General features: G+C 49.7%; 2 protein-coding genes across 20 annotated transcripts in view; both read left to right on the forward strand.

The window, feature by feature from the left end:
• The window catches only part of TACC2 (transforming acidic coiled-coil containing protein 2), a 196,058-nt gene extending 179,806 nt beyond the window's left edge, over positions 1-16,252 (forward strand). For 13 of the 14 annotated variants that reach the window (XM_072972028.1, XM_072972029.1, XM_072972027.1 and 10 more), the window contains 7 exons: positions 2,081-2,224; positions 2,671-2,747; positions 5,319-5,362; positions 10,977-11,137; positions 11,357-11,463; positions 11,869-11,989; positions 15,694-16,252. In XM_072972028.1, coding sequence (XP_072828129.1) covers positions 2,081-2,224; positions 2,671-2,747; positions 5,319-5,362; positions 10,977-11,137; positions 11,357-11,463; positions 11,869-11,989; positions 15,694-15,759 — 720 coding nt within the window. In that variant the 3' untranslated portion in view covers positions 15,760-16,252. The other variant, XM_072972039.1, reaches the window with a different exon arrangement.
• Positions 16,253-24,241: 7,989 nt separating this feature from the next.
• The window catches only part of BTBD16 (BTB domain containing 16), a 50,799-nt gene continuing 48,931 nt past the window's right edge, over positions 24,242-26,109 (forward strand). For all 6 annotated transcript variants that reach the window (XR_012078124.1, XM_072972372.1, XM_072972374.1 and 3 more), the window contains exon 1: positions 24,242-24,447. The gene's annotated coding sequence lies outside the window, so the exon portion shown is untranslated. The remainder of the gene's footprint in view (positions 24,448-26,109) is intronic.

Here is a 26,109-nt window from a genome sequence, read left to right on the forward strand (position 1 = left end):
AAAGATCACTGGTTCCTGTATTGGTCGTATTTAGTTTCTGCTCAGTATCATAAAGTTAGTGTTAGTTCATTTTCTCTTGCAGTTCAGAGAGCTGGTTTATTTTGGATCAGGATTGAATCTCATTCTGGGAAACCTTTTTGCCAAATCTTAGATCCTCAATTGTTTCATCATCAGAAGGACCAGGATGAGTTAGATGGTATCTAATGTTCTTTCCATTTTGTAATTTTATTCTAATTTTTTTTCAAAGAATATATTATTTTACTTAAGTGATAGGAATAGTTTTTTTTTTTAATCCTCTTCAGAATTTTGTGACATTGAACTTTCTCCGTGAAAATAAATACTGAGTCTTGGTGTCTAGGTATAATTTTCTGTTATTTCCTGAGAAGTTTCCCATTTGGCAAATAGAACCTTGAGAACATTTCAGACAGCAGAGATCAGTCCTACATGGGAGAGGCCCTGCCCAGTGGTCTGGTGGCCCTCTTTCTTCTGAGAGGTCCACCCGCCTGCCCCTGAGGGCCGTTTATCTGTGTTCTGCTCAAATGTCCGGTAAAGGAGGCTTCTTTAGGACCTGAGGCTTGAAAGATCGAGGGATCACATTTGACAGGTGGGCATGTCCCCAGGTTCTGGTCTGTTCCCCTCTGACCAACAGTAGTTATTCCGGCTCCACTGGAGAGAGAGCCCAGGTACCTAAGGCCAGGCAGGGGCAGTGAAACCCACACAGCAGATGCTCCCTTCTGGGACCACCTAACCCACTTAGTTCGTCGTGCATGTGTACAACTAACCGGTCCTAACTCGGGAACCTCCAGTCCTATCCATTAAACTTCCACCGGCGTTTTCCAAGCTGTCGCAAGTTCCTTCTTTCTGAGGCTGCGGTTGGGTGAGCGTGCCTGTTCCTGTGACTGAAGGGAGAGGTGCTGCTCAAGTAGCTTCGGGTGTGCCCCCTTCCCAGTTACTGCTGGTTCTTTAATCTCATCTGCTTCCATTTACAAGATCACTTCTTTCCCCGGATCTCTGTCTCTCCCTTTCTTCTACGCTGTGGTGTTCTGTTCATTGCTCCATTTCTTCCCGCAAATTTCCGAGGAAGAAGCAGTTGCCCTCTGCCTGTGAGAACACTGTTACTTCACATCGACTTGGACTCTTAGGAACCAGGCTGGAGGTTTGCCTTGGCAACCATGACGGGCCGGGAGGTTAATGAATAGGACTGGGAGCGTGATTGGTTTGGCGTTTCTTCTGCAGTAGAACTAGACTGACAACCCCGCTGCGCTGGTTCGTGATGCGATGCTCCTAACGCTGCATTTCAAGTGTGTTGGAACTGTCTGAGCATTTTGTGCGAAGGGGGGCAGAGTAAGACAGCCCTCTCCTCCCTCCCAGGGGGCTGGTGACCGACCAGTGTCAGTTGTGCGGGGCAGGGAATCACACTGTTTGTCAAGGGTCTTGGCAACAAACCAGCAAGCGTGGATACTGTCAGTGATCCGGTTTTCAATTTTCCCATTGACACCATAACTCCAACGTAACTCTTACCTTTTCGCATCCAGAAACCAGCTCGTTGAAGGTGATGTTGGTTGACAACCATGGTAGGCTTTAAGCTCTGTATGAATCATGTCCTTTCAAATGGAGCCCCCTAAATTAAATGTGGACAGTCTCACAGAAACGATCAGATCTGTGGTTATTCAAAACCAGGCAGTTGTAGAGTAGAATTCAACATTGTTCACCGCCAGGCTTTTATTTTGGAAGTGGAGCCTGCTGGAAGATGACCTCGGCTCTCAGGCGCTGTGCCTAACTGCCTCTGCGGTTGATAAATGGCCGTGATAAACGGGCCTCAGACGTGCTGGACTCCAAGGGCTGGGAGTTGGGGAGGCCTCTGCCATTAGCTCCTTTGTCAGCCTGTGCAGGTGCAAAGTGATAGATTTCCATAGATTGTACCCGGCATTTCCCCATTCATTAGTCGTAGCATTTTCTCATACTTTTGATGTTCTTTGTTTCAAAACCATACAACCGACCCATTCATAAGAGATGAATGCAATACTTTTTGTCATATGATTGATGTTAACTTTTTTAAAAATTAAAAACCGTTTCACAGAGAGAAGCTGCTCACCCAACAGATGTCTCCATCTCCAAAACAGCCTTGTACTCCCGCATCGGGACCGCCGAGGTGGAGAAGCCCGCAGGCCTTCTGTTCCAGCAGCCCGACCTGGACTCTGCGCTCCAGATCACCAGGGCGGAGGTAGTGTGTGGCTCGGAGAAGGCAAGGCCAGCTCTGGGTGCCCTGGGAGAAGCTCCAGGTTCTGCCACTTGCAAATAAATACGTGTACCCACGGCCCACAAAGCCAGCATCTTTGAACACAGACTTTCTCCTCTGATCCCTGCAGGCAGAGACGGGTGGCAGACTGTGGGTTTTTCTCTTCTTGGGCACTATTGTTTAATGAGCCTTTATGGTCTTGTTTGATTTATAACAAAAAAGCACCCTTCTTTTAGTCGCTGTCTGTGGGCACTGTGAAGTCTGGTGTTTGACTTATTTCTGTCTCAGGCTCGGGGAAGTTCTCTAAATACAATTATTGTTTGGTGTAGCAAGTTTTAATTCTGTATTTATTCAGTGTCTCCTTGTCTTGGTCTGTGAATTGCTTAGGTCTGAGTTCACTGGAGCTAACTCCTTCTTCTCCCTGATACTAGATCTTAACGAAGGAGAGAGAGGTCTCAGAGTGGAAAGAGAAATATGAAGAAAGCAGGCGGGAAGTGATGGAAATGAGGTCAGTTGTGAGCTTGGGCTTCCTGGTACCTGGGAGATGCCTACCTGTGGCACGATGACACCTGGAGCTGGGGTGGCCCGTGAACAGTGTCCGCTCTAGAAGTCATCCTTTATTCCACAAAAGTCATATGTTCATAAAAGTATTCTTTGTGTATTGCCGTTATTAAAATATCCTGTGCATGGGTAAATAGTGCCATCATATGTACAATGAAACCCAAACCTTCCCACTCAGCCTCTGCTCCCACACCCCTCAGGTAACTGCTCTGCACCGTTTCTGTCTCCTCCCAAGAATCTTCCATTTCTGATCGCAAAAGCAGAGCCTGGAAACATACGTTCTCCTACATTCTCTTTTAACTGAGCATAATTTGGACAGACTGGTAGCCATCTTGACCTTATTTTCAACAGGTGCTTGCCGGTCCTTGTAAGGTTCTGAAATAATTTCACCAGTCTCAATGGATAAACTTTTAGGTTGTCTCCCAAATTTCACAAATGAATGATGGATTTTCATTTGCTGCATATTGTAATAGAAACATAACGGCTCCCACACGTTCATGCCCGCCATGTGCCAAGTGCTGTGTTTTTGGCTAGAGACACACGGCCTGTTTCACCCCATAGCCCTCAAGAGAGGATGGTCAGCCCTGATTGACCGTGGAAGGCTCAGAGAGATTCGGTGACTTGTCAGAGGCCTGGAACTTCTAGTTACAAGAACAGGAATTTGAATCCTTCCACCTTTCTGACTGCATAACCCAAACTTCCCACCGTACTCAGCGGCCTGCTTCTCCCCCTCTCACTTTTAATGTGCCTTTTCCCCTTGATTTCTTCTCTCAATTTATCATCATCTTAGAAACTAAGAAACCATCTCTGAGACTAGAACTTACCCCTGGAGTGAGACTTTAAAAGCTATCTTGCAAGTGGCGTTTTTAAAGCAGCTTTGGCTCAAACCTCTGCTCTGACTGTCCTGGGTTAGTCCTGTCCAGGTTCTGGATGCTTCCAGGTCTGAGAACTGCAGGGCGGGTGGGAATGGGGTGGGGGTCATAGTTCATTTCCATACACCTGTCTTTCTGCAGCTCACACAAGAAAAGAAGTGGATTTGAGTACAATCATTTTAACAAGACAGAAAGTCTGGCACTGTGCTAAAAATACTCAGTAGGCTTCATTTTTTTAAGTCTCATGGTTTGGGAGTAAGAGGATGGATGCATTCTAAAAAAACTGGTCGAAGAATTAGTGCATTTATAGTGCACTTCACTGCAGTAGCAGTTGCTAGTTAATTATCAAAATTGTGGTCCTGGCTACCATTTTAAGTAACAAGCAAATCATTTAGATAATCCTATTCCCTGTTTTCTAGGTCAAATAATATCTTCCCCCAAATTCTCCAGCTAGTTCCTTGTTTCCGCTGATGCTTTTTGTGACCGCTTCCAGAGGTTAACCTTAATGTTGTTTCACATTCAAACTGAGTCCCTGTCATTGTGTTATTTTAAAATCTCTTTCTTTTATCTTTGTTTGTTTGATCGGGGAGTGGGAGAGGGAACTGGGTGGCTTTAGTTTTTTTTACCAGCACTGAAGTTGAAGGCGGGACATACAGGGAGTCTGGAAGTTCTGTCTCTGGCTTCTTTTGTACCACTGGGGGCTCCAGGGAGTGCGGGTTGCTAACTGGGACCGTGGGATTTCAGGTGTCACCACCTGGCACAGCTGCACTGGTTTTTGGTGGCCCAGATGTCAGCCCTGTCAGTCTCTGGAGCCAGACCAAGTGCAAGTCAGGCACTGCTTCTGAGCCTGTTACATAACGCTATGCCTAGCTTTTCTCATCTGTAAAATGGAGGTACATCACCGCTCCTCGAGGCCGTGGAGCATCAGTCTCCAGAGTTCGATGCCTGGGTTTGAATCCCAGCTCTGCCACCTTGTAGCCCTGGGATCCTGGAAAGATTCAAGTGACTGAGAAGTGGCTCCTTGGCCTTGAGGAACTTCCACTCAAGTACTATGATACATGTTTTGGAATAAGATTTAGACAAAGTGTTATGCAGCTCCAAGGATAAATCAGGGAAGGCTTCCTGGAGGAGCTAGCGTTTGAATTGGACCTTGAGAAACAGATAGGCTGTGACAAGTGGAAATAGAGAGGGGAATGGAACAACATGGGCAAGGCCATAGAGGTGAGAAAGCTCAGAGCAGACAAGAAATCATTTGTTCTCATTGAACCAGTGTGTTCACAAGATGGCCTGGAAGAAGGTAAGGTTAATGAGGAAAATCAGACCCAGGTAGCAGAAGGCTTCATTTGATCGTCACACTGGGGGTTTGGCCTTATTTTTTTTTTTTCTCAGTGGGCAGTGGGGAGAGGTAGAAGGTTTTGTGCAAGGGAGTGATGTGTTCAGAGTCTTGCAGCAGGAAAATGAACCTATTTGGGTGTGCAAGGAGGGGGCTGAGATTGGAGGTGACTCTAGAAGTGTGAGCCACCTGTGACATGTACCACTTGTCCTCTTGGACAACGGTCAGGCTGGTGACCAGCACGTGGGCCCCTGCATGAAATTAAAAACCATTCTGTTGTCATAGTTCCAACCTGTCTTCACTTCTCTTGCAGGAAAATAGTGGCCGAGTATGAGAAGACCATCGCTCAGATGATAGGTGAGTGGCCCCACTGGCGGGGCTGAGGTTTCCAGACTCGGGGAGGGCTTTGAAGGTAGCAGCTCAGAGTATGTTCCTCTCAAGCTCCTCTTGGATCATGAAGCCTTTCAGGGAGGGACCAGAGCATCCTAGAACGTGACTTTGGCTCAGGGCAATGGGTCTGGGGACCTCCTGGAAACACCTGCTAGGAGGTCCGTTAGCATGAATCATTCATGCCTATGGGAAGCCATGGCCGTCATCTTGATGGCCACCATTTGACCCAGCCAGGATTGCCCACCTCCAGGGGAAAGAGATTTGGGTTGATTCGTAGGATATCTGGGGGCTTTTTTGCTCATGGGAGAGACTAAGGATCGAATCTCTAAACCCTAGTTTAGTTTAGACACAAGTGAAAAAATACCCCTTCAGCCCTTACGCAGGGTCTAGGGACAAGGATCGTAGGACATGTGACAGTCCAGCTGCCCGCCCCCTGTTAACCGATCACAACACTCTTTCTCGCTGAGGTTGGACACTGCCTCACAACCCATCTTCACACAGCATCCCGGCAGCCAGTACTTCAGGTTACTCTGGCCTACAATAAAAGAAGGCCTCAAGTTACAAGTGATACACACTTGGGTCTTTAAAAAAAATAAAAATAATGAGAAAAGACCTCACGGAAGTTCCAAGCGCAAGTGTTTTCACTAATGATCACTCTTCAAAAATAACGTTACGACTCTGGGCAGGGGCTGTGGGTGAAATTTTTATCTGTCTATACATGCATTTGCTTAGGCCCATGATACCAGGTTTTTAAAAAAATCTTTTATTCTTAAGGACATGTGGAGTAAAAACCCAGCTCACTGCGGACCACAGTTTCTATGTCCAAGCCTGATGGTGTGTTAGCAGTTGACCCCTCGTCTTCGGAAGCGTGTGGCTATGAGTCTCACCACATCTCTAGCTTTTGTCCCAAGATAAATATGACAACATCCTTGGAGACAGTGGAGATGCTGACAGTTCAGTGCTTTCCATTCAAAAAAGCTTTCATTTTGGTTTATGATAATAAAGGCTGCTTCTCCCAGATTCGGGGGAAGCCGGTCGGGTGTTTCTGAGGAAAAGCCTCACGGTGTATTCTTTCTATCAAGTGAAGCCTCTTTGTTCAATTGGTATAAGAGTTTATGCGTACATATGGATGAGATGAAAAACAAAACTCTTGGAACTGAAACTGCTGGTGAAAGTCATCAGGATGAAGGATTTATATCCTCCAATACAGAGAGTTTGACAGGCTGAGCGCAACCTTTCAGCCTCCTGCAGTCTTGGGACGTGAAAGCATCACTCAGACCCATGTGGCTCGTTTGGAAACATCCTTCTGTGTCTCAGAGTCATGCATTTTTATCTTTACTCTTGCTGGTGATGTTTAGACCAGTGTTGAAAAGGATGTGCGCCTTTGCCCCCGACAGAAGGCTGCCCAGAACCACCGTATTTCATTGCTCAGCTGGCAGTTTTGACAGAAGCAGACGTTCCCTCTTGAAAACAGACAGAATCAGACTCTCTAGCTGACCTAAGTGGCCTGTCCTCCTGGTGACAGAAAGATCATTTGACTCCAATGCAGGAGACAGGAGTTAGAATAATATTTTCAGTTCTAGACAATCTGAGGGGTGTGTGGAACCCTGACCCCAGGGATTATGGCCACATGCCCCCCCCTTTCCCTGCCCCCCTCCCCCACTAAAAGACCTGGCACGTTTGGCCTGAGGGTCCCTCTTTTCAGGAACTGTGAAATCACCCCCTTTGAGCAGTTTCCTGTTTGGGTGTGTTTGGGCACTCTCCGGGTGGCTCTGAGACACCCCAGCATCTCTGGCAGGAAGCAGCACTGTCACTCGAAGTGGTGCCCCACTGTGTGTCTGTTCTTTGCCCCCCTCCCCATGACTCACTGTCCTCTTCGTCACCCGCTTTGCCAGAGCTGTCTCATTCAAGAGGTGGCATGTCTGTGAGTGTCATCCATCAATCACTATTGCAAGTCACCGGTTAGGGCCACCATCGATTTCAAGGTCCTTGTGTCTGGGGCTCCCTGGAGCTGTGGGTGGGACCTTCCTTCTTTCTGGACAAGAAACACACCCATGTGTCTCATCTGGACTCCGCATTTTCCTTCTCATTTCCACTCACCTACCCAGCATTCCTCATGGAAGGGGAAACTCAGACCCAGAGAGCTTGGCAGTTCAGGGTCCTGAGTGACTGTAATCGCATTTTAAAGTGAAAACCAGTTTCCACCCCACCTCCCCCAGCCCTCCTGGCTCCAACCTGGCTCTCTTGACTTCCGCGTAACCCTCACAGATGCTCCGTGTCCCTTGCGACATCTGTCCTGCATCCTTGTGCATTCCCGTCGCATGTTACAGAAGAGAATGTTTCCTTCAGTTCAGATATCAGCTATTTAGAATTCAGAACAAAAAGGGATTTCTGTGCTTTCTGCATTCCAGGTTGCTGCGATTGATTTTTTTTTTTTTTTCTGCTTTCCTAACAACTGCCCTGATTATCTGTTCTGCTTCCATTTTCTGTTGCTTCTTGCCCTTTGCTTGCAAAACAAACAGGCAAGCCTGGTAAGTAAACGCTTTTTTCACCTAATTTGACACCTGCCCATCGCAACCCTTATTTGTTTATTTGTTCTTCTATTTCTGTTACTTTTGCTTTTGTGTATTGGCTGCGTTCCCCACATGATTCAATAAGTGTTTTGCCTGAAAAAGCCAGAAAATCTCCAGGGGCATTGTTTTATTGTTGGCATCTCGAGTGTCTTGGGTTTGGGGCTGATTTCCTCGGTTTGGAGAACCTACCAGCATTTGTAATTTACAAAAACATGTGTGAAGCATTCTCACCGCCTAAGTCTCCCGGGGTCTGGGAGATTCTGTTTTTACAAGGGTTAGGGGGGGAGGAAAGGAAGCCTGAGGCAGCCTGAGTCTCAGATCCAGGAAATCAGATGGACTCCGTTTGATAAATGGCCCCTTTCCCGAGCCAAGTGAAATGTATACATGGCCCCAAACCAGCCCAGAACGCGCATTGTACAGCTTGCTGAGAACTAAGGAAGCAGCTAAAATTCAAAGAGTGAAAACAAGCATTTGGTTACTAGTGAAACTTTGAAATGCCCTTTCTTTTAGGAGTCTAGATGCAGGAAGCAGATTGCTGGCGGTTCTGTTCTTGCTATGTGTTAAAAAGCTCCCCCTTCGCGGGTACTGTGACTTGACATCATACCAGTTCAGGGAAGGCAGTGGTGCTGCTGATACTGGGTTCTTACTCTATGTCAAGGGCTTTATATTTAATCTTCCCCAAAATGCCATGATGCCCTGTTTCAGGTGAGGAGGCTGACACTCACAGAGCCTCAAAGCTCTGCCCAAGGTCACACAGGTGGGAAGTACCCGACCCAGGACTGGAACCTGGGCTGTCAGACTCTGGCCCCCAGGTCCTCACCTCCGCTCTGGGCGCGGGAGCTCTGAGAGGCAGGTTTGGAGGACGAGCATCTTCTGGGCCTGTGGTCCTCCATACGTGGTCCCTGGACCAGCTGCCTCAGCATCACTGGGGAGCTTGTCACAGATGCAGATCCTCAGCCCTGACCCCAGACAGACTGAATCAGACCTCACGGGGTGAGCACAGCCATCTGTGTGTTTGGACAAGCCCCCCGCTAGTCGGGATCTGCATTCATGTGAGAGAAGCCCCTCATTTTGGAAGGAGGCCCTGGGACCGCAAGTGAGGACTTTTAAGCCAGTTCATGTCCGGGCTGGAGATGTCTATGTCAGGCTGTGGCCCCCGTTCTCTGCTCTCCCCTCCATTCAAGAATGTGCCTGACATCGGGATACAGGAGGAGGCCAGCCTATCAGGAATCTAGAGGAAAAGAGCCCAAAGCAACATCTTCCCCACTTTTAAGGGAGCTACGTCCTTCCAGGTCCATTTTTAGGAGGCCCACGTGGAAATGCGGTTATGAGCACAGCCTTGAGTGTGGGCCTGGCTCTGCTGCTTCCTCAGTGCACAAAGGGACTTGGCCTGTCCTGGGAAGGGAGATTAGGAATCCGCCTCTGGGCTTTGCCAATTCATTCATTGCATGGTATGTGAGGTGCCCTGTGAGTCAGGCACGGTCCTGGGCCTGGGATGGAGCAGGGGACAAGAAAGAGACTCAGGGCCCTGCCCTCACGGAGTGTGTGTTCTCTACACACACGTCTGATGTAATGATACGGAGTGGCCACTGCTGGGGAGGGAAATGAAGGACTGGAGACTGGACACGAGGCATTTCCCACATGGGCTCAGACAAGGCGCCCCTGAGTGAGGGGGGAGCCGGGGAGGCTCTGGGGCGGGCATTCCCCCGCAGAGGCACCAGGGCTGAGGGGGCCGCTGTGGCCGAAGCAGGGGGGCAGGGAGTGAGCATGTAGGGCAGGAGTTTGGATTTTATTCAAATGCAGAGGGAGGCCCCAGTGGGGGCAGTGGGAGGGGGTTGGCTCCAAGCAGGATGGGTGACTGGTTTGGACTTCTGGACGCTCAGCTTGGCTGCTGGGTGCTGGCTTAGGAGCATCGAATGAAGAGGAGAGTCAGCCCGGCTCCTGACAAGTGAGGAGCCCAGGGTGCACTGCGGCCGCTGCTCTCACCAACGGCTCTGCCGCCGTTCACAGCTGCCCTCCATCCTCCAGTGCACGCAGCCCCTCCCAGGTGACCAAGGGGTTGAGGAAGGACAGGAGCTCCAAGCTGGGGTTTCTCTCTCCACACTCTCTGCTGTCAGCAAAGTTCCAGACAGATCAGAACAAGTGGTTCCTTGCCCACCCAGACCAATGATAGGTTAGCGTGCAGAGCGTATGGAGCGCTCTGCTGCTGAGGGGCTTTTCTGTGGAGTGGTCCCAGAAGCCTTTCCCATCAAAATGAGGTGGTTTTCAAGGTACCCAGGGCATATCAGCTTGCAGTGGCCTGGAGAGGGGGGTCAGGGACAGAGCAGTCCCTTTCACCAGAGTCAGCCATGCTGAACTAGGCCAGAATTTAATTCTTTTGTACGTAACTGAGACACTCAAGATAGCTGCATTTTCCTGGGACTTAAGACATCTGCTGTATCAAAGGAAATGTCCTTTTTTTGTGTGGAGCAGAATTTCAGGGCGACGCTTCTGTGGACTTTGGGCTCGTGGGATGTTTTAAGGATGAAGAAACCTTTTTCCTTTTCAGTGACCATATCTTTAGCTTGATAGCACTCAGGAAGGCCAGTCCCTCACAACTCAATGTACACCACCCTTCAGTCTTGCCCAACACAAAATTCAGTAGTGATGTTTTCTTTCTTACCTTACGGATGGGTCTGTGTGCTGTCAACAACCATATAGAACCACCAGTGTCTCCAGTGTAGATGTTTAAGGGGCTGCACTGGTCAAGTTGAAGAAGAATGGCTAATTTCCATCCCATCTAGTACTGCACAGGCCCAGGCCTGGGATGTTAAGGCTGTGGGTTTTGTTCCTTTAGAGGCAGAGACTTGGAGGGCGGGGCTCGGGGGAGTGGGTCTGTCCCATCAAGAACCCAAGGTCTGAGATGGTCCACTGGTCAGGCTGGGTTGCATCTGAGGCCTCGGCCGGCCCTTGAGACCGGGTCCAGATCCCATGGGCCCCATCTATTTGTCCCTTGTATCTCCTGCCAGAGGACGAACAGAGGGAGAAGTCAGTCTCCCACCAAACGGTCCAGCAGCTGGTCCTGGAGAAGGAACAAGCCCTGGCCGACCTGAACTCAGTGGAGAAATCTCTGGCTGATCTCTTCAGGAGATACGAGAAGATGAAAGAGGTCCTGGAGGGCTTCCGCAAGGTGTGTTCGTGTTTGGGGGCAGAGCGGGAGGGATGCATGTGGTGGGGGGAGGTGGAGCAGCTTGGGAGAGATCGTGGCGCGTTCTGGAAGGCCGTCCTCGCAGGCTGGGGGGTTGGACTTGGCTATCCGGGGTTATGCCCACATCCGCGAGTTCTTGGGGTTCCCAACACGCCTCAGCATTTCTTCTGTGGGCACGACCCCTGTGCTCTGTCATATCAGAATGAAGAGGTGCTGAAGAAGTGTGCACAGGAGTACCTGTCCCGGGTAAAGAAGGAGGAGCAGAGGTACCAGGCACTGAAGGTGCATGCGGAGGAGAAGCTGGACAGGTAATGCCACCTGGGGCTGGGGCTGCTCCCAAGGGCCCCTCAGCAGCCCCGGCCGAGGCAGGCCGGGAGCTCCTTGGCACCCCTGCATCGGCTTGGGCAGGGCGGGTAATCCATGTGCGTTTTTCAATATAAGTGTTCACTCTTGGCTGAGCATCCGTTGTGATAAGTGAGGGATGCATGTCGTAATTTCCCAGGTACCCGCTTGGAGCATCTCAGCATCATGGGGTGGGGAGGATGGGGGTTGGTGAAGGGGTTCTCATGGCTCCTATGCTCAGGCTCCCATTGGAGGGAGCTGGAGCCAGACAGTTGGTTGCCCTTGCCCAGAGCTGGGAGGAGGAAGACGAGAGGCATCTACGGGAAGTGTGATCCTTTCTGAACCCCATTCCCCCCAACCCGTTCCTGCAGGGCCAACGCCGAGATCGCCCAGGTCCGGGGCAAGGCCCAGCAGGAGCAGGCTGCCTACCAGGCCAGCCTGCGGAAGGAGCAGCTGCGCGTGGATGCTCTGGAAAGGACCCTGGAACAGAAGGTAACAGGCCGAGGCGGCTGCCTCCAGGCGGGTGGTGCTGGCCAGGTGCTCGGACACATAGAGGCTGGGCTTCCCCCCGCCGACGGCAGCTCTGGGCAGCCCGCACATCAGGGCACACCCCGGACTAGTTCATGCTTCCCTCGCTCTCCCTCTGAAAGATCCAGGTTAATGCCAGCACTGAGTCTGGCCTCCTTTCTGCCTTCCCCGGAATTGCTGCCTGCTTGGGTGTTTATTGCCATTTTTCATTCCTTTTCAACATTCATTCATCAAATATTTACTCAGTGTGCCAAGCATAGTACTTTTAACTCCTGCCTCCAGCAAGCTTACTGGTGAGTGGATGGTACCCACCAGGCGATCCCTTCTCTCCCCCACCGCCCCCCAGGCAAAGGCAAGTGGCTGGTGCAGCATGTGGGCAGCATCAGGGTCAGAAGGGCCCCCAGATGTCCTCTTTTGTCCATGGCTCAGGGATCCTTCAGAGGCCCCTCAGCTTATCCCCAGGTTTCCTGATTTCCAATCAAGTGCTTGGACCACCTTACGCACTGTCCCCCAGTGTGTCCAGAAGAGAAGCCCCTTCCACCCAGGCGTGCTGAGTGAGTGAGTGTGCGCCAGGCAGTCCTCCTCCCTGGCTGTGTTTCCACACATGCAGCCCCACTCTGCTTGGTTTACTGAGTGTTAGGATTCCCCAAGGTGGTCATCAGAGAGCCCAGTGACCGAGGGCATGCATTGGTGTCCTGATGGGCAGGCACTGGGGGGGTACTTTATATGCAGGTGGCATCAGGAGTCCAGTGTGTCTCCTCAATGCCCTCTGCTCCTCTAGAAGCCCCCAACCCTGCAGCACGGGGTTCCCAGGGGTGGTCAGGGCCAAGCAGTACTAACCTCTGCAGTGGGTAGGGCCACCTCTCATGTCACTACATGGTGTCAGGGAAGGAGCCCAGGACCCAGGAGACTCAGGTCCCCACCCCTCCCTGCCATCCATCCTGGCCCTTGGCAGCCCTCACACTTCACCTCGGTTTCTAGGTTTGCAATGTTGCAGGACTAAACCAGAAGATCTCAAAGGTTCCCTTTGCCCTGAGAATTACATGCCTCTAGTAGTCAAATGAATTTCCCTGAGGTTCACGTCTGATCACAACGTGGCCTCCACTGGGCGCCCTGTCCCACAGTCTGTTCCTGGTTATCCAGAATGCAAGCAACTAGAAAACTCACATTACCAGATCATTATTTTCACTCATTGCCATTTCCCCTTGGGATGAGAAGGACAAGTGGCCTCCAGACAGTTTAATATTAGAATTGTATTTTTAAAAAACAGAAAAGAACGAGAAAGAGAGAGCACGAAAAGGCAACTCCAGACATGTTCAACCACCTCTGTTTTCCAGACTCTGATCGTGGTTCTGAGCAGTAACCATGGGGACAGGCGGGATGGTCAGAACCCCTACATGCAAGCGTTTGCTCACTCAACCTGTATTTATCGGGCATGCCTGCCATTTTAATGTTGAGTGGGTGTTTGTTTTTCATCTTTGAATGTTGGTAATCCATGGATGGCATATTTGGTGACTCTTGAGAAATGGACTATTCCTTTAAATTAAAGACCTCGTTCCGCAGCCATTTGGGGTAGGAAAGCAGTTGAGTAGCAAGTATTCTAGGTGAGAAATGTAGCATTCGTTTGAGATGGTTCCTTCCTATTTCCATCAGGATATGATGGTGTTTACATGCCTCATGACGTCACTCACAACAGAGCTAAAACCGGAGCCAAGACAGATGATTTCAAGGCACCTGGCCTGTTCAGACTATTAGTTGCAAAATGAAGGTGATGCTCGGTTTTCAGGCAAACTAAAAGGCTAGGAAGAAATCGAGTTGGATTGCAGTTTTAGATAACAGAAAAAATACAAATGTATCTGCAAATGTATTTCTGTCTTAAACGAAAACTCAGGAGGAATGGGTTAGTCACATGAGTTCTTCCCCAAAGAACTTTGATATGGAGGAGACAGTCTCTGTTTGCAAGAGATTTGGAAGCAGGACCTACCAGGATAGCTCTTAGGTGAAGGTGTTGTGCGTTCCGCCCAGTCGGGACTGGATAAAGTGAGCTGGGACTTTTGCCCAGTGAGCTGAGCTCCGTGATGGGGCAGTTTCCTGGGCGGTGGGCTGATGGTGCCAGGATCGAGCTTGGAGAACCTCCAGGAATCCATAGCTCTGAGTCATCAGTCAGTGCACCTTATGTCTATTAAGTAAAGTAGCCAGGCCAACCTGAATTTGTGTCCCAGGTTTGCCACGTCTAGACCAACCGGTGACTTTAAGTACAAGGCTTAGCCTCTCTGAGCCTCAGTTTTCTTACTGAAAAGTGGGGGGATAATGATGGCTTCTATTAAGGGATGGGGAAGAACTGAGTGAGACCGCACAGCATGGGCTGGATTTCGCATGGTGACCAGCACATGGTAAGCATTCCAGTAAGATGAAAAATCACCATTAGCGGCTTCAGCCACGGCAGTAGTGGCGGTAATAGTAATTTCAGGATTAGTGGTTGGTGCTGCACCCCATGCAGAGCCCCAGCTTCCAACAGCCATTTCAGTGCCTCCAAGAACTGTGACCTCTAGATGGGAGGCAGGCGGAGGTGGGGTTCCAGGCGGGGCTCTCTCCCGGCGGGGCTGGTGGCAGGGCTACAGCAAGGACCGAACTTCTCCTCCACTAGGGAGGCCCGACTCTTCCCAAGTGCTGGCTCCTAGGTGAGTGGCACCTGGAGCCCCGCCCGCAAGCAGGGCTCATGGCTCCGGGCTGGCATGTGTCCAGGGAGGCTCCAGGGTTTCCTGGGAAGTGCAGCCTCCGGGAACCGGCTTGTGGTGAAGACTCGCCTTCCATGGGGACCTCGAGGAGCAGCTGGCTGCAGAGCGCTCCCGGGATCCCGGAAAGCCCCGGCCCTCTTGGAGAGGGCCCTTCCAGTTGGCTGTTGAGCCAGATCAGCGCCAGGCTCGGCTTGCAGCCCCTCTGAGAGCACAGCCACTGCTGTCGAGGTGGGGGCGTCGCCCTGTCGGATCCCCGCCCCTGGAGAAGGGACAGTGCTGTCAGATCACTGGTGCGGGACGAACACGTGGTTGGTTCTTGACGGGGCTTCAGCTCGGGCACGGTGTCCCTGAGGAACACCTGAAGCCGTCTTGTGTCTGCCCCTGCCTGCCTCCGCGGCCCGCTGTATCCACAGCACCACCTCGCTTGGCAGCCTCTGAATAATCCTAGGGATCCATTCAAGTAGAACTGCTTAACCCCTCTGGTGGCGTTCACCAAAAAAGCCACCAAAGAGCTCACCCCAGACCATCCTTTCCTGCCACATCCTTGGAGGCACATAAACAGAAGAGAACCAATAGTAGTTAACCAATACTAGTTAAGTCTTTACTGTGTGTTGGTCGCTGTGCTGGGGAACTTTACACTTCCTACCTCATTTTATTCTCAGAGAGAGAGATGTTATCATTCACGCTTTTGAGATAAAGAAATCGAGGCACAGAGAGGTTGCGTAACTTGTCCAAGGTCACACAGCTAGAGCTGGGATGTACGGATTGTTTGGCTCCAAGTCATTTCTCTCGATGCTCTAGATAACTTCAGGGAGACCAAGTGGCCCAGAGGACCCGATGCCCCTAAAAAAACCCAATGACCTTTCTGATTGGCTTGATTTCAAACAACCAGGAGGTTTCAGCAACTTGTTTCTTGTTCTTCACTTACAGAATAAAGAGATAGAAGAACTCACCAAGATTTGTGATGAACTGATTGCCAAAATGGGGAAAAGCTAACTTTGAACCAAATGTTTGGACTTGAGCGTTGCGTGCAATATGGCCGTCGGCACACTGCTGTCCCTCCGGTTGTGTGGGCAGGTTCTGTTTTCACTTTTTCGTATGCACTACTGTATTTCCTTTCTAAATAAAGTTGATTTGATTGTATGCAGTACTAAGGAGACTATCAGAATTTCTTGCTATTGGTTTGCATTTTCCTAGTATAATTCATAGCAAGTTGACCTCAGAGTTCCTGTATCAGGGAGATTGTCTGGTTCTCTAACAAAAGAAATCGCTGACCTTGGCCTTGCCCTTTGTACATGACTTTCCAGGGTGAGCGGCTTTTGGATTTAATATGATCATGTACAGCTTGCAAAGGGACTCTTGCCTTAAGGAGTGTAAACTTGATCTGCATTTGCTGATTTGTTTTAAAAAAAAAAGAAAAGAAAAGAAAATGCATGTTTCAAATAAAATTCTCTATTGTAAATAAATTTTTTTCTTTGGATCTTGGCAACAAGTGTGGCTGTGATTTATTTTCTGGGAAGGGTTGAGTCTTTCTTGCCTTTGTTAAATCATATCAGATTTGGCCTTTCAGTCCTCTCTCTGGGCTCATTTTTTTTGTTGTTCACAGACTTAAATAACATTTCCTTCGTTATCATGGCTGTGTTTGTAAGATGAAGCAATGGAGAAATACTGACTTGCTACTTAAATAATTAAGTGAGTGTATTGAGTTAGCTTAGGTTTTGTTTTTACAAATTCTCTTTGACTTCAGGGGGCAAAAATCTACTTCCCTTATTGGCTCAAGGACGTAGCAGGCTGTCTTCCTGTTCACTGCTGTAGTCTGTGCAGATCAACCCTGAAATGCTGTCCATTCCTCTGTACAGGAATAAGGAAAGGTGAACAGTTACCAGGGGGTGACACGTAATTAGCACACTTCGGAGATTAAACGTTAGATTCCTAATTGCTCCTGACTTTCTTAGGGACCAGGTTGAAGAGTGAGTGTATGGGGGCATTGACGGGGTGGGAAGGGGGTCCCAGTTTCCCAGGATGGCTGGAACTAATCACCACAAACTTAGCAGCTTAAACAACAGAACTATATCCTCTCACAGTTCTGGGGCCCGGAAGTCCAAAATCAATGTGTAGGTGGGGTTTGTACCCTCTGGAGTCTCTGAGAGTCTCTTCCATTCCCCTCCCAGCGCCTGGCCATGGCTGGCAATCCTTAAGATTCCCTGGTTTGTAGTTGCATTACTCCAGTCTCAGCCTCGATCTTCACGTGGACTTTTCTTCTTCTGTCTCAAGTCTCCCTCTCCTTTCTTTTATAAGGACACCACTCATTGGATTTGGGGTGCACCCAATAAATCCGGGATGGTCTCATCTCAAGATTCTCAGTCCCATCTGCAAGGACCGTATTTCTGAATAAGGTCACATTCACAGGTTGTGGCAATTAGGATGTGGACATATCTTTTGGGGAGGACACTGGTTTGGGGTATCGGCCTGGAAAGCAGACCCCAGTCCCTTGATGCCCCTCTTCCTGCCCAGGCACAGAGGCTGTGCGCTGTTCCCTCACACAGAGCCACCTCCACCCCCAGCAGGGCAGGGCCTGGGCGGCCTCAGCGGTGGGGGAACAGAGCCAGGTGGGAGGGTCTCTTCCGTAACTTACAAGGTGGGTGAAGCTCAGCTGAACCAGGCAACCCAAGGAGAGAAAGACACAGCCTGCCTTTGTGGGAGGGAGCCCAGCCCTCCTCACCGGGCACCAGAAGGGGACTCTAACGGACAGGGCTCTACCTCCTCCCTCTGTCCAGCAGCCTCTGCTCCATCCCGTCTCCCAGTTACACCTCCCAGGGCTCAGATGTAGCCCTGACCAACATGCTGGCTCATCCAGACTGAACCCCCTCCTCCATCCCCACCACAGATTCTGGCCTCAGCTGCCTTCTCAGAACCATCCCACTCCTATCACTTAAAACACTTTTTTTTTTTTTGCTTATTACTTAAGCAAAACATTTCTATTGCTAAAAAAAATCTAGAAATGCAGGTAAGAAAAACTCTCGTAATCCTCAAACCCAGAATTTCTAACTATTAATGTTTTTGCATTTATTTTTCTATACTTTTCTCTCAGTGTATGAAATACTTAATTTTACTGAAGCAGATTATTTGGGGTTATAAGGTGCCACAACAACACAGCCATCTGCAGTCCCCCTGCGTACCATTTTGTAAACCTTTTATTTTTTTTCTTGCATAATACTATAATGTGGCTATCATGTTATGGTAACTTTTATATCAATAAATATAACTGTTTGTCTTCATTTTGAATGGCTGCATGTCTTCCATGGACTCAAAATGTTTTTAACCAACTGATAGACAGTTCTATTGTGTTCAGTGTTTTGCTGTCATTATACACGTATACTACAGTGAGTTTCCTTATGCGCATATGTTTATGAACGTGAGTCTTTCTTTAGGTTAACTTCCTAAAGTTGTGAATGTTGTCACTGTATTCCAGCCAAAGGCTACCATGAACATGTACCTGTGGTTGAAAAAGTCAGGTTTTGTCTAGTCGCAGTGAGGAGAGAAGCCCACCAGGCGGCGCTGTGTGGCACCGCAGTTAAGTGGGTCCTGTACTACGTAGCCTAGGATTTGGACTTGGGTCAGGTGAATCTGGGGAAGGCTTGAGGAGGCAGGGCTTTGCTCAGTATTGGAAGTTGTCAGGGCAGACAGTTCTCAGACTAGGTAATCTTAGCTAGAAGGAGAGAAGGCTGAGCTAAAGCTGTAATTGGTAAAGAAGTAATAGCTTTTCGTATACCTTAGCCAGGATAGAGGGGTATTCGGTCCTCTTTTGGGGTTTAGATAACATGTTCGTATTCTGTCCGTGTTCAGATGTGATTGCAGAGCAGTCTTGTTTTTTTTTTTCTCTTGATTTCATCACAGCATGGCTAATCTGACACTGATGCTTTGTGAAATTGTGTTCAACAGAAGAACAGCAAGTCCTCGTGGGAGTGCCAGGCAGCTCCCAGATGTCACAGCCACCTTTCTCCTTCTCAAAGTTTATATACGTTTTTAAAGTTTGGGAAGCCCATTCCTAAATAGTCTTCCACTAAGGTTATACTAAAATACAATCCCCCCCCCCCCACATACACACACAACAGACACCCTCAGTATCTATACCCTTTGGGGCATGGGATCTGGCCCCACCCCCAGCTGCTCTCACTGTCTGCCTGTGGACCAGCCTAGGTTGGGATGTACCAGCCCCAGCCAGCCTCAGCCCCGCCCCCCCCCCGCCCACTTACTAGACCTGCCCATAAGGCCACTGCTGAGTGCCTGGGCTCCGGGACCCCTGTGGATTGAGATCAGCCGTTTTTCTCCTACTGTGTAGAATACCACATACGCTTGCAAATGTTCACCCAGGTGGTGGCTGCTGAGGACGATTTAAATTATTTTGCGTGCTGTGGGAGTGCAAGGCGCAGGAGAAGCCAGCACCTGACGTCCTGGGAGCCGCGTTCTAACCTTCGAGATCTCAGCATCTCTTAGAACTTGAGTTTGCCAAGTCAGCTGACATCTTGAGCTTCTAGCATCATTTTTCTTTTCAGTTCAGCATTTCTTCCGGAATTCTCAAGTTATAGGCGGCTTTACTGGGAACAAAGATTACCTTGTGAGGACAGGGTTGGGGGCGGGGAGTGAAGAGAGAGAAAAGAGGGAGGTGGTCACTGGTGATGGGGGGTTTCCGGGGGTTCAGCCTCTTAGATTTGAGATCTGAGGGGCCCGAGGCCATGCCAGGGAGCAACCCCCGGAAACACCTCCCCGTTTCCAGGCTCCTGACTCCGGGAGAGAGAAGCCATCAGTGCTCTGGATGGGACAGATGGAGGAGGTGACAGGGCCAGAGTGAGGGCTGCCTGGCTCCCTGATCGGCTCGTTTCACTTAATCCTTGGTCCTGATGCGATGTTGAAGTTTCTTAGCAAAGCCTCTGTGCTTTCCAGGACATTCCACTTGAAAAATTGAACAGGGCGGGCGGGTGTTCCGATGGGGGCGGAGTGGAGGTGTGCGCATGCGCAGGGCATGTTGGCTGGAGGAAGGGCGCTTACGCGTGAGCACGCGCGGGGGCGCCCTCGGGGTAAACAACCTGTAGCTCATTTTCTCTTTGAAATAATAGAGTGAACTGTTTTTATTTTCATTTTACAAGAAGGAAAAAGAGGCTCCGAGAGGTTAAAAAATCTGGAGATTGGCTGAGTCCCTCAGCCAAGAGACTGGATCCCAGGTCTTCAGTGACTTCAGGGTCCTTCGCATTGCCCAGTCTAACAGGTCTCTTCCCGGATGTCGGAGCAGAAAGTGGTGCGGAGAGAAGGCACAGGGCAGGGAATGCGCCCTGGGCCTGCAGTGGTCCTCTCGTCCATTCTTTAACCCGCCTGATTGGTGGTTCCGCCTTGAGTCTGGGCTGGCTCCACTATTGTTTTTATGAATTATTGAAACCCTGCTCTTTGTTCAATGGATGGGAATGTCAGTGAGGCTGCCCCTGGTGTGCATTACTAGGCTGATGGGCGTGGCTTTGCTTTTCCTGGTCTTTGCATGTTTCCCTCTACAGTCAGTGGACCCCTGGCACCTCCCCCAAGCTGGTGGCACCCAGCCAGGCTTCTGAGTTCCTTGGGCTGGAACAGCAGTGGCAGAATCTGGAGAATGCACGGGTCTGTCCTTTGGATTTGTTAGGAGCTGGGAAAAGCAACTTGGAGACCAAAAAGGGTAGGACCAGACAAAACCCAGACTCCTTGGCCCCTGCAAGCCTTGGGAGATCTGGTCTCTGCTCCCCTTCTGGCCTCCTGGCCTCCATTTGCACCTGTCGTGCTGTCAGACTGCATGCGCATTCTCTACTCCAACCTAGCACATGCTGTTCCCTGTACCAGGGACACTCACTCCTGCCCCATCATCTCTCGGCTAAATCCTACTCCCCACGGGCTCATCCTTGATGTCACTTCCTCCAAGGAATCCTCCCTGAAGCCCCAGGCCTGGGTCAGTGTTTTAAAATGTTGGTCTTAATTATTATTCAGGTAGGGTGAAGCCAATAGATCAGGAGACAATTATCACTGAAAACACAGTTTGTTACTCACAGTTCCCAAGAGGAAGGGAGCAGAGCCATGTGAAGATGCACCAGGGTCGATCAGGAGGCAGAGAGAGAAAGGGGAAAAATGTGGTCTTTGTTGTGGTTCCTGAGGGAAAGGACAGGTGAGGCAGGACAGGCAGGCTTAAGACTGGCTAGTTTGAATCATTTCAGCAGATTTGGGGCATAGGGGCTTTCTATAGTGCTCTGCTACTTGGCCCTGGGGTGGACAGGGCAGGGGACAGTGGCCCTGAGTGTGAGAGGGGATTGGGCTGTGGTCTCTGGATTGGCTGGTTTCCATATGAAGGGCTGACTTGAAGGCGAATCCTTCACTATCTCTAGAAATTGTCCAGCCCCGGGAGGACCTGTCCCTCCAGGGTCAGCAAGGCCCCAAGATGTCACAGCATCAGAACAAGAGGCATGCTTAATACAGTCACTTGCCCCTCCTATGAGTTCCTGCAGCCCACTGTCCCATCACCCTGTTCACTGTGAGCCTCGCAAGGGCAGAGTTCAAACCACCAAAAGTGAGGTGCTCCGGTACAAAAGATGATTTTTTAAGGGCAGCTCACAAGTGACTTTTAAAAAAATAGTTAAGTAGTCAATTTTCATGTATATTAGAAATGAACTAGTATACCGAATATGTTATTTCACTGATAAAATAAATTTACTTTAAAAACTTTGTATGTAACAAAAAATTGTATGAAAAGGGTAAGCCTATTCTTAAAGAAAAATTCTAAGTAAACAATGTTCCAAATGATATGAGGACATGGAATAGCAGGGGTGGTCTCCTCTCTCACCTTGCCCCCACTGCACCCCAACACCCAGCGCAAACTTGATCCTCGGACTTCACTGAAATGAGTGAATGCATCAAGCCCTGGGCCAGTGAGTTGTCATCACCCCTCCCACTCCTGGCTGCACCGACCAGAAGTCTTAGAAGAATAGGATCAGCGGTGGATGGAGCCGAGGAGTCGTTTTGTCTGAACTTTGTTTTGCCGATGAAAAAGCAGCTAAGGCCTGATTCAGAGTGAAGACCCTCCTGGGGTGACTCAGCAAGTCAGTGGCCAGGGTCTGACCCGGTCCAGGTCTCCTTACTCATTGCTGAGACCACCCTCTTGCCATATAGGACTCCCTTCAAGGGCATGCCCCACCCGCTGCTGCTCCTCGGGGAGGCTGCTGTGTGTCTCTCAGCTTGTGTGCCGCCTCAGCCGGAGGCTTGGTCTAGAGGCAGTGCCCACCCCACCCCCTCGGCACAGGTGCGCTGACCACCACCCATGCCTTCGGAGTCAGCTGATCCTGGTGTCCGCAGGCCTCCCACTGCACGCACACCAAATTGGGTCCTGTTGCTTTTAGAACTAGAGGTTTTAGAACCAACACTTGGCCTTTGGGACCCGAATGCTCCAAGCTGCCAGGCCCCAGGGGCTCTGAGTCTACGCTTCCCACCCAGAGAGGTCAAGGTTATCTCTGGGATCACACAGCTAGTCGGTGCCAGAATCAGCGTTGGAATCAGGTGTTCCTCCCCACGTGGGTCACCCGATGGAGGGGCTGGCATGGGCAGTCTGGAGTGTTCAAGAAGATGGACATCCCACTGGAATCGCCCTGCGGCACAGGGGATTAAGCTCTGTCTGAGAGCTGTGCCCAGTGAATTTTGGTGTCTGAGCCGCTGAAGGCCTTTGCTCTTGAGATTTCTGACTTGTCTGGGCCCATGGGGCTGGGTTACCGCACATTCCAGCATGCTGGGCACGACTGGGAAAGGGCTTTAGGGAAACATGTTGGGGGGCATTCCCATTTATTTGCACTTGTTGTCTTTGACTTTGGCTAATAGCTCAGCTCCCAAGCTTTGTGGGGGGATGTGCATATAGAGGGCTTTGGGGGTACACTGAAGGCCCCGGATCCCTCAGCTCAGACACTGTACAAAGTGATGGGCTCAGCCAAAGCCAGGGCTTCTGCTTACGGACAGTGGGGAGTGTGGCACCCTGGGATGCTGCCTTAGAGTGGACACTGGAGGGCGCCCAAGAGCCCGCTTTCTGTACCCCAGAAAGTGGTACCTGAGCGCATCCAGGGCTGGCCCATAATGGAGTGGGTGGGACTGCCAGACGGTCCCGGACAACGTGTTTCAAACTTTTTAATTGAAATCTAACATGGGGCCCTTCATTCCAGGGAACGTTGGAGTGGATGGAAGGGAGAAACAAAGAAGGAGCGAATCTGCCCATTTGTGCATAGACTTCTGCTGAGATGGGACCATGACCCACACAGAAGCAGACACACACACACGCACATGCACACACACGCGCACACACATACACACACACACACAGTGCTCATCCATATGCAAAGACAGAATGGTGGGCAGGGACTGGTACATCCAGTTATCCAAGGCGAGACGTTTGTTGAGCACGCACGTCCCAAGGGCCGAGTTTGGTGCTGGGCCCTGTGGGAACGCAGGGACGCACAAAACACCAGAGGGCGCTCCACAGTGACCGGCTGCTCTGTAGAGCAGATCGTGGTGTCCGGAGAGCAGTATCGCAGATCTGAGGGTGAGGAGGGAGGTTTGTGGAGAGCTGCCTTCCACTGATAGAGTGTTTCATGGCTTCTACAACACAATGACCAGTATGCGGAGCAGCTCGGCTTAATGGCTTATGTGGCTCAGAAGAGAGTGCACGTGGAGTAACCTCAGGGCTTCACGAGCTGCGCTGACTCCAGGCCCCTGTTGCTGTAGCTGGCATTTCTGTGAGCCCTGGGGTGGAGGTCCAAGACTCCGATGGGCAAGGGCGCACGGTCCCACCTCCCTACCTCACAAGCTTTGCAGACCTCGTGACTGAGGACACTGCAAGATTCCACCTTGGCCCCCAGAATGAAAGCTCTTGGCCTTGTCCCCCACTTTTAAACAGCTCTCAATTCCCAGAGAGGGCGGATTAAAAATCATCTACCAGCAAAACAAGTCATCAGTCATAAGTTTCAATAATATAAAATGCTCCAATTTTTATTTAAATATTTTTGTCTAAATATTTTGTCTAAAAATATGTACAATGTTTATTTAAATATTTGTTTTATTTAAATATTTTGTTTCCGGATACTAGAGCTAGAAAAGGAGCACCCCAGAATGCCGGCGCAGGATCTGAGGCCCTTCCAGCCCAATCTTGCTTTACAGATGGGGCCTCAGGGCTTGGGGGATGATTGTCACTGAGGCTGAGGTTGATTCTCTCTTTTAGAGAATTGCCTGGGTTACCCCAGGTGCTCTAAGGGAACATGCTGCTGCTCCCCGAAGGAGGGAGGCCGAGGAGCAGGTGTGGGGCTCCCCACTTGGTCTCTGTAAGATTCCATCCCTCCCACAGCCCCCAGCCTGCGCTGAGACTGGGCCTGGAACAGGAAGGGCTCAGAACCCTCCCTGATGTTGCCATGGTGCCCACAAAGACCCATGGGAACCGAAGGTGAGCTCCCCTGCCGAAGAACCTTGCCCATAGGAAGAAAAAGGTGAGCCCCACATGTCATGAGCGCTCCGAGGAGTCGGCCTCAGAGGCGAAGAGCCCCCAGCTCTCCAGTAATGCAGAGACCGATGTAAGGAGAGTGCCTCCATTCCACCAGCTCCCCCTGTAAGCACACCTGAGGTGGGCAAGGGGGCTTCAGAACAGTGAGTACGCCTGGCACTCTCATTCATGTTAGAGACAGAGGGCATCCCTAGGGACGGGAGCCGCTTCGACTTGGTTCCATCTGGTCAGTTGGCAGGGAGGGGCTTTGGGGGCTCGGGGCTGGGAGGCAGGAGGGAACCAGGAGCTGAAGCATCGTTGTAAGTAGCTCCTGCCACTCAGAGTGACCCAGGAACCAACCCTCAAAGCCCTTCAGGGGCATTTTGCCAAGCGTGATAAAAAAAAGAAAAATACGTGTCTAGGACATTGAGATAGCCCTGGATATCAAGATCAGCTTAAAAGGCTCTTGGGTATCAAGCAGGAGCTTGGGTACCTCAGTGTAAACTCCAGCCTCCCTCTCTCTGAGCAGATGCCAAGTCTTGTTCAGGGAGAGGGCAGGAGAGGGGGACTCCTGTTCAGCTGTGGTTATTCTGTGCTGACCAGGTCTGCTTGAGAATGTAACACTCTTTCTCTCTCAGATTCCTTTGGGCCACATTGAGGATTCAGGGGTATATAGTAAGGGCAGTGGAAGCTCGTAAGAGGTTTGATGTTGGGGAGCGAAAGGTATTTCTGACTCCTGCATGGAAAATGGATCAGAGAAGCATATGTGTATTATCTGAGGGTAGGGAAAACCTCCTTATACAAGATGGAAACCCAGCCATAAAGGAAACACATCAGTTTGATATCCAGTTTTTAAATTAGGGACAGTCAAAGGATAGATATATATACATACATAGACACAGAGACATGCATGTATTTGACATATTTTCCACACCTAATTAAATACTTTGTATAATATACACAAAGTGAAGAGACAAATGATACCCTGGAGAAAACTTTTGCAAGGTGTAAGGTGGGCAAAAGGTTAGTGTCCGTGGCACACAGAGAGCTTTGAGAAATGCTAAGGAAACTGTAGCAATCCAATGGCAAAATGGGGAAACTCTGTGATTAGGCAGTTCTCAGAAAAGGAAAATTAAAAGGCTAATAAATCTAGGGAAAAAATCTTAACGGTGGCCAGGGAAGTTCAAGTTAAAACAATAATCTGAAACCATCTGTCACCCTCCAGATTGGCAAAAAATAAATATTGATAATACTGAATACTGGAGATGGTGTGTGGGAAAAGGCACTTATGAATTGGATGGGAATGCAAATTGCTACAACTTTTGAAAAAGTGGGTTGGCATCATCTCTGTCAATTAAAGATATATATCTTCGTTCATATAATCCCTCTTTGAAGAATCTGTTTCTTAGAAATAAAAGCAGTAACACACGAAGATGGATATGTATATATACATATTTAGATACAGGTATAGTTAACAGCTATAGCTATAAATACATGTGTGTTTATAAACATATATAGATACTTATACACACATGCCTATATGTATTTGTATTTTATTGCAGCATTGTTTATGGGAGTAAAAATGCAGGAGGCAGGCTGAATGATCATCCACAGGGCAATAGTCTAATAAATTATGATACGGCCACAGTGTGAAGTATTATGCAGCTACTATTAAATCTTTCTTCACTTGTCTTTGAATTAGCTCACGTGTTACAATGAACATCTGTTACTTTGGCCGTTTATGAAGTCTAATTAAGATAATTAAAAGGAAAAGCCTGTCTGCCCAGGTGGGATGGGAACTCCCCGAGGCAGGGACCCTGTCCACT

The sequence above is a fragment of the Vicugna pacos genome, chromosome 11 (genome assembly GCF_048564905.1).
Source record: "Vicugna pacos chromosome 11, VicPac4, whole genome shotgun sequence".
Taxonomy (NCBI): Eukaryota; Metazoa; Chordata; class Mammalia; order Artiodactyla; family Camelidae; genus Vicugna; species Vicugna pacos.